The sequence below is a fragment of the Thalassophryne amazonica genome, chromosome 10 (genome assembly GCF_902500255.1).
Source record: "Thalassophryne amazonica chromosome 10, fThaAma1.1, whole genome shotgun sequence".
In the NCBI taxonomy this organism is placed as follows: Eukaryota; Metazoa; Chordata; class Actinopteri; order Batrachoidiformes; family Batrachoididae; genus Thalassophryne; species Thalassophryne amazonica.
In genome coordinates, this window is record NC_047112.1 from 89,851,304 (window position 1) to 89,866,429 (window position 15,126).

The 15,126-nt window shown below is 39.1% G+C and overlaps 1 protein-coding gene across 1 annotated transcript in view; it reads right to left on the reverse strand.

The window, feature by feature from the left end:
• Positions 1-371: 371 nt before the first annotated feature.
• The window catches only part of rabggta (Rab geranylgeranyltransferase subunit alpha), a 46,541-nt gene continuing 31,786 nt past the window's right edge, over positions 372-15,126 (reverse strand). The window contains exons 16-17 of the mRNA XM_034180478.1: positions 11,362-11,449; positions 372-3,046 (exon numbers count right to left, since the gene is read on the reverse strand). Of these exons, the coding sequence (XP_034036369.1) occupies positions 2,898-3,046; positions 11,362-11,449 (237 nt within the window). The 3' untranslated portion in view covers positions 372-2,897. The remainder of the gene's footprint in view (positions 3,047-11,361; positions 11,450-15,126) is intronic.

The window sequence follows — 15,126 nt, forward strand, 5'->3', positions numbered from 1 at the left end:
GGTACCTTGTGTGCGAAGTTTCATCTCGATACACAAAATTTATTTTCAGATATTGGATACACATCATCCACATGGATACACAGAAAACATCAAGCAGTTTTGAAGACTTAATCTGCCTTTGTCAACTCAAGTGAAAACAAGATTCAAAGTGCTTAGTGTTTTTTTTCTTCTAATTACATGTGGGACCTATTTATGGACTTGTGATGAGTTTGGAATGTTGTCTGTTGTCTTTTTCTATTGTGTTAATTTGATCTTTTTAATCAGTATCAGGTTACCATCACATTCAGGTTTCTTGTTGGGGTTCTGTTTTTGTTCTTTCCTTTTTGGTACCTTTCACATTGTATAAATATTTGCACACAGTCTGTTTTTAGCTAAATTTATTTTGTCTTCAATGCTGTACTTGGCACAACATTGAAACATCACTTTTTCCTGATACTTGTGCATCACAGAAAATTGAATAAATTCCACAAAAAACAGTGCTCAGAAAGCCTAGCAATGCCACTAGCACATTTCAGAGTACAGAAAATGTTACATGTACTTTGAAACAGCTGAGTTCCCAAATGCCAAAAAAAAAACAACAAAAAAAAAACAGCAATAATCAAGGAGCTTTTCATAAAACTAGGCATATATTCCTGTATATTGGCATGGAACTGTAAATTTGACATTAAACGCTAAACTAAATCTTTCACCAAAAAACAAAACAACACAACAATCAAATCAGTTCTTCCTATTCATAGGCTGAATGTACCAGAGAGCTCTGAATCAGAGAAGGCATTCTTAAGACATCTTGCCAACATTTGTGCCTATAGTACATAGTTAGAGATCAAAAGCACGTACACCTCCGGACTCAAGACACTTTTCAGCAAACTAATGTAGGCCACTGTTTAAAAATTTGTAGTTTGCAACTGGCAGAGCTTTCTGTTGTCCTGTCAGTCCTGTGGAAAGGGATAAACTGCCATAACACTTTCCAAAAATGCTTGGCAAAATGTCTTTAAACATGTTCAGGAGAAGTACACAATAGACCAGTTGAAGTACAAAGTAATTTCTTTGCAACACCCTTAGCAACGCTAGCTTGATGCCAACTATTCATATTAATATGCTGATAAAGGCAACAACTATACCAAATTTGACAAGACACATTAGCTCAAAATTAGTTGATGTAATCAGGGCCACAAGTATTTGGACAGCTACTTCTGTAGTACACCACCACCTGAGATGAAATAAACCACTCAGTTTGTACTTTTAATGGAGACACTTAGCTTTAACAGAAGGGGTTTTGCAAAAATATCTATCATTTTGGAATTTTTATACACAGTGCTTCCAATTTCAGAGGCCACAAATACTTGGACAAACTAAATTGAAGGATTATTTTGAATATAAATCACCACTTTTATCCCCACTGGACATTAGATAAGTTACCAGATGGACACAAACATTTCCACATCACAGAATATTTCTTGGACTTCATTTACTTCAATCATTAAGAAATACAAACAATATTATGAATCTTATTCTTCTAGTTTTTCATTTTTTTAACTGCTGACTACAGACAGATTTACCAAACAGTACCACTAATGTGTGCATTTCTTAATGATTGTTGTAAATGAGGTCATATTCAGTAAATTGGAAAAAGTTTATCAGTCCCCTGACCTGTCTATAGAATATTGGTTGTGAAATTGCTTTGTATTAAAAATAATTCCCATTTAGTTCAAATAAAAACACAATGTATACAAACATCATCATTTCAAAATGATTAATGCAGTATGTTTTTGTAAAACGTCTTGAATTAAACCTGAAAGTTTTCATACTGAGGGTTTAATTTTAACTGTTATAGTGGTATACAAAGGAAAATTAAAAAAAAATTGTGTCACTGTCCAAATATTTATGTACCTGACTGGAGACATTAGTAAAGCTAGACCTTATATGAACATGACATAGGTTTGGTCTCTGATACTGGCTCAGCCTTGGCGGTGATGGATCCATTCCTGGCTGTGAATGAAAAGCAAATGGCTTCCCCAAGTAACCACCATCCCTGCCTCAAAACAATCCACATAATGGCAAGAACTACAGCAGCAATTGCCAAGTACATAGTTATCAGTAATTAATAACTGTTTTTTAAGTGTGAAAATGCACTGAAATGCACAAATGGGCGCATCAATGCTCAAGTCCAAGCCAGTATGAAAGATAAAGCGTACAAGTTCAGGTAAAGTCCAGCATTACTAATGTTCTGTCAGCCTGTCTCACTTAATCTATCAATCTCATGCATAAGAAAAACCAACAACAACCTGATGTTTGGGGATTAAAAAAAAAAAATACACCACATTAACTCAGAAAAGGCACCTACTGGACAGATTATGCATTAGCAAGAGATGATAATATGCACTATTAGGTGGAAGGTAGTGACACAATGTGTGTGTTTTTATGTTATGTTTGACTTCCTGTAAACAGTACTGAGTCAATGTGTTTTTTAAATGTGGATGTGAACTACATATTGTTCTGAATAACTTTTTGATAACAAGGGTCATGTTTTTTCTTTAAACATTGGACTTACAGAAGCAGTGAGCTTGTTACACACCTCTACATGTACAGTCTATTTACTCTATTTTTTTGCATGCATTTGGCTGTGTTATATTAATCACATCCATATGCATACACAATTAAACACAGACAATATTATTACACATTTCAACATGTAGACTTGCTGATGAAGTTAAAGGACATATTTTCACTGATGTGTCAAGTATTCAGACCCTCAGGAAGGGTGGGGGTGACTAATATTCACCCAAACGTGTTGTAAGCACTCAAGATACTTGAAAAACTCGCTCTTGATTCGTGATAAACACACACAAGAAAGTGGAGAAGTCACAAAAAAATGGTGATGGCTGCCCTGTGACTGATCAGAGCAGAATGTCTGTGACCGAGGGCATCAGTGCAGCCAATTCTGACTTGATGTTGGCAATCTGAGTGACAGGGTTGCCACGGAGATCAAGACGCTTCAACTTTGGGCAAGATGCCAGCGGCTGAAGAGCTGCCAGTGTAGATAATTCTGTATATTGGTTTGTTAATGAAGAAACTGGGGTGAAAGGGTGAGCAATATGAGCAGCAATAGATAAAAAAAAAGCTACACATTCTTTGATGCCTACACCACAGCAAAGGCAAAAGTAATGAGTTTAAACGGACACTAGAAACTCATATTGCTTTCTACACTTTAAGAGAATCACACAAACAATACACAGGAAATTTAACAGGAGTAAAATTTACTCTGCTGGGATAACATCTGGTCCCAGTCAGGGATCGCGGCTCATAGCTTTGGGGGGCCGTGGGCCCCTTTATCTGCAGCCCCCTGAAGCTATATGGTTTTATACCATGAAAACATTCTTGGCAAGCTTTATTTTAACAAATTTTCGATGGTTTTAGACACACTGAACGCAAGAATAATAAACAAAAAATTATATTTATGTTGTAATATTTGTAAGATCAAAGTTATTTTTTGCATGTTTCTGTCAAAGTCTAAGTTAATAAATGAAATAACATTGAAAATGTTAAAAACGCATTAATATTTAATGGACACAGCATTTACTCCATTCTTCAAAAATGACACACAGTAGCTTTTAAACCAGTGAAGCACGCAATGTTTGTGTCATCCTGACAGTTTTTTTTTTTTCAACAATTAGACTGGGATTCTATTACTTATCCTTTTTAAACAATCCAACACCAAACTGCCTTGTTTGAACAAGACCTGAATCTGGACTGATTTGTCAAACCTGCTCTGTTAAATGGAAAAACTTTATGAATGATCTCTCTATCTCTCTCGCTCTCTCTCATCTGCTGTTTTTCAAACTCAGAGCTTTTTGTAAACACAAAGCCTTTCAGCTGTAAAATAAACCAAATTTCTGATTGTATCTTCAGATACGGATACAGAAGGACCTGGATTAATGTCGGTTTTCATGGTGGCTTTTTTCTGCAGTTCAGAGCAGAGATGTCATTTCCAGCTGTGCCTGTTCACAGCTCTGTGGCTAAAGAACGCACTGACTCTCTTATCTCTGCGGTTTGCAATTTGATACGAAGAAAATGAGAAATATATTTCTTATTACTTTAATTATTGGTTTAAAATGGCAAAACTATAACTCAGTAAGCTTGAAATACGATCGAACTGGTACATTTTCAGCAACATTTCAGTTAATTTTTCAGAAATTCTGTGCTGGGCGGCACAGCCAATTTGAACCCGAGAGCCAGGTTCAACATGGCTAGAACCCTGGTCCCAGTCCAAATAGAGTTAAATATACTTTATTGCAGTGCTAAATCAACTCTATCACAGTTCAAATCAACTCTTATTGGAATAGAAACACTTTATTTGACAAGACTGTAGAGATGATTTCACTCTAATATATGAGGTCTGTTAGAAAAGTATCAGACCTTTTTATTTTTTCCAAAAACCATATGGATTTGAATCACTTGTGATTGCATCAGCCAAGCTTGAACCTTCGTGCACATGCGTGAGTTTTTTCACGCCTGTCGGTTGCGTCATTCACCTGTGAGCAGGCTTTGTGTGAGCAGTGGTTCACCCCTCTCGTCGGATTTTTATTGCGAATAAATGTCTGAACGATGTGGAGCTTTGCTGCATCAATTTTTTCCAGAAACTGTGAGAGACCTCCAGGTGGACACCATTCAGAAAATTCAGATGGCTTTCAGGGACCATTTTATGGGGATTACACAGATTAAGGAGTGCTCCAGTCGGTTTAAAGACCGCCCACAGCGTCTGAGAGCGCGGCGCACTCTGAGCGCCGATCAACAGGCTGACACCCCGCTGAAACAACCAGATCATTTCCAACGTGAAGGCTTTGTTGATCCGGGACGTCGTCTGACTTCCACAAAAAAGGCATAAGGCGTGGACATCAGCACTTTTTCGGCACATTCCACTGTTACAGGAGTTTTTTCCATGGAAAAATAAGCGGACAGATGTGCCACCGTGACGCTCATGGCGCGGGACAAAACCACCTCTGTGTTGGTCTCACAGGATGGCTTTGAGATGGATTTCAGATGGCTGTCGGTGGCTTTTTAGTCGTGTGACTATCCGAGAAATTGTGCATGAGCTGGACATGCCCCAACATGTCCTCTGAGGCTTCATCACGGCGTTGCTTTGCGCCATGCGGCTCTGCCGCGACACGCGGAATTCCTCCGCATGTCTGTCTCAATGTGCCGAAAAAGTGCTGTCTTCTGCAATTCCTGTGCTAGTCAGAGGACGTCCCAGATAAAACACAGCGTCCAGTTTAGAAATGAATGGCACATTCCACTGTTACAGGAGTTTTTGTCATGGAAAGAGGAGCGGAGGAATTCCGCGCGTCGTGGCGGAGCTGCATGGCGCATAGCAATGCCGTGATGAAGCCTCACAGGACACTTCGCGCTCTCAGACGCTGTGGGCAGTCTTTAAACCGGCTGGAGCACTCCTTAATCTGTGTAATCCCCATAAAATGGTCCCTGAAAGCCATCTGAATTTTCCGAATGGTGTCCACCTGGAGGTCTCTCACAGTTTCTGGAAAAATTTGATGCAGCAAAGCTCCAAATCGTTCAGACATTTATTCGCAATAAAAATCTGACGAGAGGGGTGGACCACTGCTCACTCAAAGCCTGCTCACAGGCGAATGACGCAACCGACAGGCGTGAAAAAACTCACGCATGCGCACAAAGGTTCAAGCTTGGCTGATGCAATCACACGTGATTCAAATCCATATGGTTTTTGCAAAAAATAAGAAGGTCCGATACTTTTCTAACAGACCTCGTATAATATAATATAATAGAGTGTATTTTACTCTAGATTGGGACCAAATGTTATCCCGGCAGAGTATATTTTATTCAGCAAAATTTACTGTGTGGGTATACATAATTTTGGCTAACGTTCAGTAATTTCTCAAAGTATTAGAATGACAACGCCAATCAATTTGAGTTTGTCATGTACTGAAGACATTTGTATCATGTTGGCTTTTGATTACTGGCATTTACATCTTAATGTAGTAAACAACATAGTGTACAACATAGCACGGCTTGTATGATGGAAAAAGAAGATTTTTACTGTCATTGTATATACATGATACACACACCAAAATTTGTCCTCTGCATTTAACCCGTCCTAATTATAGTCAGACACAATCCAACTACTAGGGGCAGTAGGCAGCCACAGTCTGACACTCGAGGACCAACTCCAGATGTAGAGGCATTGCCCAGTCAAGGACTGACAAAGGATCAGTGATGTGCATGTTTTGATGAAGGAAGGAAACGTGAGTGGCTGGAGAAAACCCATGCAGACATGGGGGAACATGCAAAGTTCACACAGTAAGGAACTGGACATGGGTGGAATCAATCCCAGACCTTGCCGTGAGGGAAGAGTGCTAAGTACTGAGCCACTGTACTTACTGCCTTGATGCTACTTAATTTTGGGGATAATAGAAATATGAATAAATAATTCCATTTGTTTCCATATGCCTTACTTGTAATGACTACATCAAGCCTGCAACTCTCAGGTGAAGCGCCACATGTCGCCGCATCCACCACACAATGGAACCACCTGTTGGTAACCACAGGTGAAACCCCAAAGACCTTGTCAGTGGTTAACAATCAGTTATCACTACGATATCGTAACTCAGGAACCAGTAGGATCCTAAAGATTTGGTCCTTCATTCTCCTGAAAATGTATCAGCATCACTAAACATTTCTGTTAAGTGACCGCATGACTCCATGAGCTTTTCCCAGACGTATCTCGATCTTAAAAGGTCAAGGTCTGACAGACATCATTGTCACTGCCGAGATAATGCTGCGAATGTCAGTCAACAGATTTGACATTTTCACCCTTTCTGATGACTGTGCCAAAGAGGAGGGTTCATTGAAAGCCCAGTATGGATCTTAGTTTGATCCAGAACAATCAAAACCCAAACACTAACTCCTCCCTCAGCTTCTCAAATTCTGCCATCAGGGCATGTACTAAGTACACAAAGATCACATCATTGTCCTCACACTCAAGTACAGTGACCCTGACCTCACCAACAAAGGCACCCAAGTTGTTGGACTCTGACCTTTTCCAACAGAGTCAATACAAGCACTTTCATGAGTAGGAGACAAATCACGTCCACGATGAAAAACAGAATTATCCATGAAAAAGTCAGAGACCCTTCTACCACTCTGCACAGCACTCACAGTGACCCTGTATTGGCCGGCTTTGATTTCCAGCAACTCATTGCGGTTCTCGCAAATTTTCAGTATATGCCACAAAGCAGCCAATCAATCAAATCAAAAGGTTTGACAAAAATCAACATAAGCTACAAAGAAGCACTGCTTTTACAACCCCTGGCAAAAATTATGGAATCACCGGCCTCGGAGGATGTTCATTCAGTTGTTTAATTTTGTAGAAAAAAGTAGATCATAGACATGACACAAAACTAAAGTCATTTCAAATGGTAACTTTCTGGCTTTAACAAACACTAAAAGAAATCAGGAAAAAAAAATTGTGGCAGTCAGTAACGGTTACTTTTTTAGACCAAGCAGAGGGGAAAAAAATATGGAATCACTCAATTCTGAGGAAAAAATTATGGAATCATGAAAAACAAAAGAACGCTCCAACACATCACTAGTATTCTGTTGCATCACCTCTGGCTTTTATAACAGCTTGCAGTCTCTGAGGCATGGACTTAATGAGTGACAAACAGTACTCTTCATCAATCTGGCTCCAACTTTCTCTGATTGCTGGTGCCAGATCAGCTTTGCAGGTTGGAGCCTTGTCATGGACCATTTTCTTCAACTTCCAAAGATTTTCAATTGGATTAAGATCCAGACTATTTGCAGGCCATGACATTGACCCTATGTGTCTTTTTGCAAGGAATGTTTTCACAGTTTTTGCTCTATGGCAAGATGCATTATCATCTTGAAAAATGATTTCATCATCCCCAAACATCCTTTCAATTGATGGGATAAGAAAAGTGTCCAAAATATCAACGTAAACTTGTGCATTTATTGATGATGTAATGACAGCCATCTCCCCAGTGCCTTTACCTGACATGCAGCCCCATATCATCAATGACTGTGGAAATTTACATGTTCTCTTCAGGCAGTCATCTTTATAAATCTCATTGGAATGGCACCAAACAAAAGTTCCAGCATCATCACCTTGCCCAATGCAGATTTGCGATTCATCACTGAATATGACTTTCATCCAGTCATCCACAGTCCACGATTGCTTTTCCTTAGCCCATTGTAACCTTGTTTTTTTCTGTTTAGGTGTTAATGATGGCTTTCGTTTAGCTTTTCTGTATGTAAATCCCATTTCCTTTAGGCGGTTTCTTACAGTTCGGTCACAGACGTTGACTCCAGTTTCCTCCCATTCGTTCCTCATTTGTTTTGTTGTGCATTTTGGATTTTTGAGACATATTGCTTTAGGTTTTCTGTCTTGATGCTTTGATGTCTTCCTTGGTCTACCAGTATGTTTGCCTTTAACAACCTTCCCATGTTGTTTGTATTTCGTCCAGAGTTTAGACACAGCTGACTGTGAACAACCAACATCTTTTGCAACATTGCGTGATGATTTACCCTCTTTTAAGAGTTTGATAATCCTCTCCTTTGTTTCAATTGACATCTCTCGTGTTGGAGCCATGATTCATATCAGTCCACTTGGTGCAACAGCTCTCCAAGGTGTGATCACTCCTTTTTAGATGCAGACTAACGAGCAGATCTGATTTGATGTAGGTGTTAGTTTTGGGGATGAAAATTTACAGGGTGATTCCATAATTTATTCCTCAGAATTGAGTGAGTCCATATTTTTTTCCCCTCTGCTTGGTCTAAAAAAGTAACCGTTACTGACTGCCACAATTATTTTTCCTGATTTCTTTTAGTGTTTCTTAAAGCCAAAAAGTTGCCATTTGAAATGACTTTAATTTTGTGTCATGTCTGTGATCTGCTTTTTTTCTACAAAATTAAACAACTGAATGAACATCCTCCGAGGCCGGTGATTCCAGAATTATTGCCAGGGGTTGTATTCACCCTTTCACTCAGTGAGTACTCACATACACAACTAGGATACAGTCACTGGTTGAGTTTTGGGCAAGAAACCAAACAGCACTGGTTGCTGAGCAGCAAGTAACTGCTACAGAGTCCTGTTACCGGGAAGAATGAACCTTGCAAGACCCTTACACCAGCACAGAGAGCAGTGTAATACCCCATGTCACTGTTGCAATCCAGGGGAAAAATGTTTTCTTTCCAGAAAGGGACAAGAAGTTTGTTCTTCCAGTTTGTTGGGATATATGTTTCCAAAATGGAAGCAGAGATTGGGTGAGCTGACAAAACAGTGCTGTGTTCTATATGAGTTAATGTTTCTCGAGGTGAACACGGGGGTGACATTCTAAACTGTCTTATTCATCTTTTGATCTCAAAACCAAATGTCTTCAGTGTACAGCAAAAACAAATAGCTGACTTCTTCATTCCAATTCCAGTATTGACAATGGAGTTGAATGCGATGAGGAAAAAACTATAATTAAACTATCATTATACAAAATTAACAACAAAACCTAGCCTTGTTGTGCCAACATGTGAACATCAAATCAGACTTCTGAACAGGAAAAAAAATTATTATTTTATAAAGACACTGTCTTCAAAATGTATTCATGCTCAGACTTGAAGAGTCTGGCTGCTGTGATTTCTAAATGTTTTAATCACCAGTCTGGTGTGTTGTACATCTCTTACATTAGATTAGAGCATGCCATAGGTATTAAAGGCACTGCGCTGCGGTGGTTTGAATCATATTTGTCTAATAGATTACAATTTGTTCATGTAAATGGGGAATCTTCTTCACAGACTAAAGTTAATTATGGAGTTCCACAAGGTTCTGTGCTAGGACCAATTTTATTCACTTTATACATGCTTCCCTTAGGCAGTATTATTAGACGGTATTGCTTAAATTTTCATTGTTACGCAGATGATACCCAGCTTTATCTATCCATGAAGCCAGAGGACACACACCAATTAGCTAAACTGCAGGATTGTCTTACAGACATAAAGACATGGATGACCTCTAATTTCCTGCTTTTAAACTCAGATAAAACTGAAGTTATTGTACTTGGCCCCACAAATCTTAGAAACATGGTGTCTAACCAGATCCTTACTCTGGATGGCATTACCCTGACCTCTAGTAATACTGTGATAAATCTTGGAGTCATTTTTGATCAGGATATGTCATTCAAAGCGCATATTAAACAAATATGTAGGACTGCTTTTTTGCATTTACGCAATATCTCTAAAATCAGAAAGGTCTTGTCTCAGAGTGATGCTGAAAAACTAATTCATGCATTTATTTCCTCTAGGCTGGACTATTGTAATTCATTATTATCAGGTTGTCCTAAAAGTTCCCTAAAAAGCCTTCAGTTAATTCAAAATGCTGCAGCTAGAGTACTGACGGGGACTAGAAGGAGAGAGCATATCTCACCCATATTGGCCTCTCTTCATTGGCTTCCTGTTAATTCTAGAATAGAATTTAAAATTCTTCTTCTTACTTATAAGGTTTTGAATAATCAGGTCCCATCTTATCTTAGGGACCTCGTAGTACCATATCACCCCAATAGAGCGCTTTGCTCTCAGACTGCAGGCTTACTTGTAGTTCCTAGGGTTTGTAAGAGTAGAATGGGAGGCAGAGCCTTCAGCTTTCAGGCTCCTCTCCTGTGGAACCAGCTCCCAATTCAGATCAGGGAGACAGACACCCTCTCTACTTTTAAGATTAGGCTTAAAACTTTCCTTTTTGCTAAAGCTTATAGTTAGGGCTGGATCAGGTGACCCTGAACCATCCCTTAGTTATGCTGCTATAGACGTAGGCTGCTGGGGGGCTCCCATGATGCACTGTTTCTTTCTCTTTTTGCTCTGTATGCACCACTCTGCATTTAATCATTAGTGATCGATCTCTGCTCCCCTCCACAGCATGTCTTTTTCCTGGTTCTCTCCCTCAGCCCCAACCAGTCCCAGCAGAAGACTGCCCCTCCCTGAGCCTGGTTCTGCTGGAGGTTTCTTCCTGTTAAAAGGGAGTTTTTCCTTCCCACTGTAGCCAAGTGCTTGCTCACAGGGGGTCGTTTTGACCGTTGGGGTTTTACATAATTATTGTATGGCCTTGCCTTACAATATAAAGCGCCTTGGGGCAACTGTTTGTTGTGATTTGGCGCTATATAAAAAAAATTGATTGATTACATTACATTTCACAGACATCTTCAGACAAACCTGTCTGAGTGAGTTTTAAGTAGTTTCTTTAGACATTTGTGTCACAGGAAAAATACTTTACCCACGAAGTCATTCTTCAGTCAACAAAATAGAGAATATGAATCTTTGTTCTAAGGATACGGTTATTCTTCAAGAGAACTTCCTCTATCTTGGGAAGGCAACACACTCCTTCTAAATCTTCTATGGAGTTGTTATCAGCCTCCAAGACCTAAAAATGTCAGCCACAAAAACAAAGAAAAATTAAGTAATTGACAATTACTGTCATTTTACCAGTTCTCCAAAATACTGGAGCTGAGCCAGTAATCAATGAGAGGACCTCCAACTGCACATCAGTATCTGTAATTTCCCTCAAAATCTGCTGAACAATATATGGAAGCATTCAGATCAGAGGTTTTCAAACTATGAGGCGTGTGAACACTGTTAACCAACAAAAAGAAGAAGGAGGGGGAAAAAGGAAAAAGAAAACATTGTTAGCTTACATGCCAGGAGCAAAATGAATACATTTTTAGTGCGTAAATCTACCAGTAAGAAGACAGAGTTTGGGGCAACCAAAAAAAGAAGAAAGTAGAGGACGATCTCGTTTGCTCCTCTCCACAGTGCATCCCCACATCAGCCACCTGTGTGCGTCAAAGACCCAGACTCATTGCTCACACTAAACAAGTGGTGAAACTAGATGCGAGACTAAATATGTATAAAAGTTTAATTAATATTATTTATGTTAAAATGTGTTAGTTATGTCAAAGACATTTAAAACACTCAGAGATGTTTAAATGTTAAAAAAATTATGTTTAAAATATGACAAAAGGTAAAACTAGAAGAATAGAAAGTTTTTAAAAAACACATTTAAAATGTTTGAAAATGGTGTAAAATGTGTGAAAGAAAAAAGAGTTCTTTAAAAAATGTTTACAAAGGCTGTAAAATGTGTAAATGCATAGACAGTTCCTTAAAAACACAAATATATTTAAAATGTGTTTAACATGTGTAAAAGAATAAAAAGAAATACATGCAGATGTTGAAATTGTGTGTATATGTGTCGGTGGGGGAGGAGGGGGGCACACAGCTATTCATTCATTCATACTTTGAAAACCACTGATTCAGACAATTTGCTTTCTCATATTTCTCCTTTCTTATTTGACTCATAAAAACAAACATCAAAGGTCTGGGGTTGCTTGTAAGTGATGAAGTCACATTTGGAAGTTGTTGCTTTTAGTCATTAGGATGACATCAGAAGAGTGGTTAGTCTCAGCCCAGCGCGTCATTAAATTCGTTCAACTATTTGGCACATTTCTATTTGCCCTATTGAGATATCCCATAATCCCTTCCATGCCAGAGAGATGCTGCGGTCTAAACAACAGAGAATCCATGAGGACAATTGCCAATTAACATTATACTAACAAAATGTAAATTTTTATGCTTTTCATCACGTTAATAAGAGGCTGCATGTATGAGACCCTGAAAACTTGCTAAAACAAATATTCCAAATAATCTGTGTCTGCTACATTTAATCTGTGTGGAATTTAATAAACGCAAACCAAATTTCAGACATATTATAAATATTACTCTGGAACAAAGAGGACAGACAGTGCTGTAAAGGACAATAAGCAGGACATTAAAGAGCAAATTTCACTTTCCCCCAGAACGACATGCAGCTCACAGCAGCTCCCACTGAAAATAAAGGAGAAACAACCTGAGCTTCTCGCATGTTTACATAAAACACAATAACAACATCTATAAACCCAGAGAATATATTCACTAGAGTTTTAGGCACAATATAAAAAGAGTTTTACGTTGCGATGTTAATGCTGTTGTCCGTGTGCAGCTGTTAAAGTGCAGCCTGATCAGACCGCATCAATGCAGTTCTCAATGTTACTGACCTCTCTGAAGTTTTGCGAGATTTTGTGGGATTTGAAACCTCAATAGGGCAAACAAAGAAAGAAGGTACCAGTGAGATCAAAGTACCACAGCATGAAAAATGCAGATAAAGTGTGATTGATGAGATTACTATATTACATCATGACCTGCTCCGCTATGCACAGCCACAGTAATTAAGCAATCAAGACCAGACTTGCTATGGTGACTGGGGGCACCAAGGGGGAGGTCATTGGGGCTCTTAGGTTGAAAGTGTGCACAAACACACACACGGTCAGCCTTGTATATTAGATCATGACCCGCTCACTGGATCCCTTATTTTTGCAGTTCACATGGTACTCAGGTCAGGTAGCAAGTATCACACTTTACTTACTACATAGTAGGCACCGTTTGTCTCCTGTTACTTAAACATTTTAAATCCAGCCCACCAAGTTATTGCTTAAATCAAACTGCTCTAAAAGTCTCTCGAACTGTATTAAAACCAGATGAAAAATTAATAAATAATAGCAGAGCATGGGTTCCTTTCCTTTCTAAATGTTTAAGTAGCATATTCATCAAAGTGACTGTGGCATCCTTAACATCTGAGGACGTGTGACGCAGCAGATCTTTTTTAATTCCTGTTTTCTGTTTCTTCAGCTTTGTAAAACTTTGTAAAAACCTTGTAACTGTTAGCATGTCCTAAGTAGTGGGACACCCCTCTGAGTCTGGTCTGCTTGAGGTTTGTTCCGCAATATCATCAGAGGGAGTTTTTCCTTACCACTGTCACCAGTGTGCTTGCTCTAGGGGTTGGTAAGGTTAGACCTTACTTGTGTGAAGAGCCTTGAGGCAGCTTTGTTGTGATTTGGTGCTATATAAATTAACTGAATTCAATTGTGGCCTATAAGCAAACTGCAAAGGATCAATATCTTGCTCAGTCTTCTTTAAGATTTCAGACCTCACCCATTTCTCAAAAGTTGTCATCACAATGGATGTCAGTGCAATGGGTCTGAAATCATTTCATGTTTTGGGGCAGCTTGTCTTGGACACTGGACCAACTACAGCATCGTTGTAACATTTGGGGACATGCTGAGTTTGTAAGGACTTATTAAAAATGTAATAAAATATTGGAAACAGTTCTTTAGAGCAGGATTTAAGCGGTCAACTGCAAATGTTGTCAGGTCCATGGCTCTTGTTTTCATTAAGGAGAAAGCCTTTCCAACATCTTTCTCTAATAGTGAAATGTTCATAGTCTACTCTGAGGTAGTTTTTCACTAGGAGAGATGTATATTTTGGGTCATTGTTGTGTTGGAAGGCAAAGCAATGACTCAGATCCAGTTTTGCTCCTGACAGCTTGAGGTTTTCTTTGAAAATCTTCACATATCCTTATTTCTTCATGATTCCTTCCACCTTGAAGAGATTTCCAGTCCCAGATGCACTGAAACATCCCCACAGCATAGTACTCTCACCGTTGTGTTTCACTGTGGGGACGGTATTCTTTGGGTTATACGCCTCTCCGTTCTTTCTCCAAACATAAGCAATGTCTCCCTGGCAACCGAGCTGCTGTCTCATCTGACCAATGGACACACTTCTAGTAACCATAATCTTTCTCCAGGTTGTCCTCAGCATACTTTAGTCTGCCTTGAATGTGTGTCTTATGCAGAAGTGGAGTTTTCTTGGTCTGCAACCTCACAGTCCATTCCTGTCCAGGGTCCTAGTGATTGTGTTCTTTCACACTACAATTCTCGACTCAGCTAAGTCATTAACGAGTGTCTTGGCAGTTGTTCTGGGCTCCTTAGCTATATCTCTCACTAGTTTTCTTTCCAGAGTCTTTGAAATATTTCATTTCTTTTCCTACCCTCTGCCAGGCTTGTTCTATTCTGTGTGGCTCTCTTTGAATTTCATGATCATACTTCTCCCCCGAGTTCTTGACATTTGGAAATTTTGTGATGACTCCTCCTCATGCTTTGTGAGCATCATCAATTATTTTTCTCAAGTCTAAACTGATTTCTTTTGATGCTTTCTCAAGTGACAGCTCAA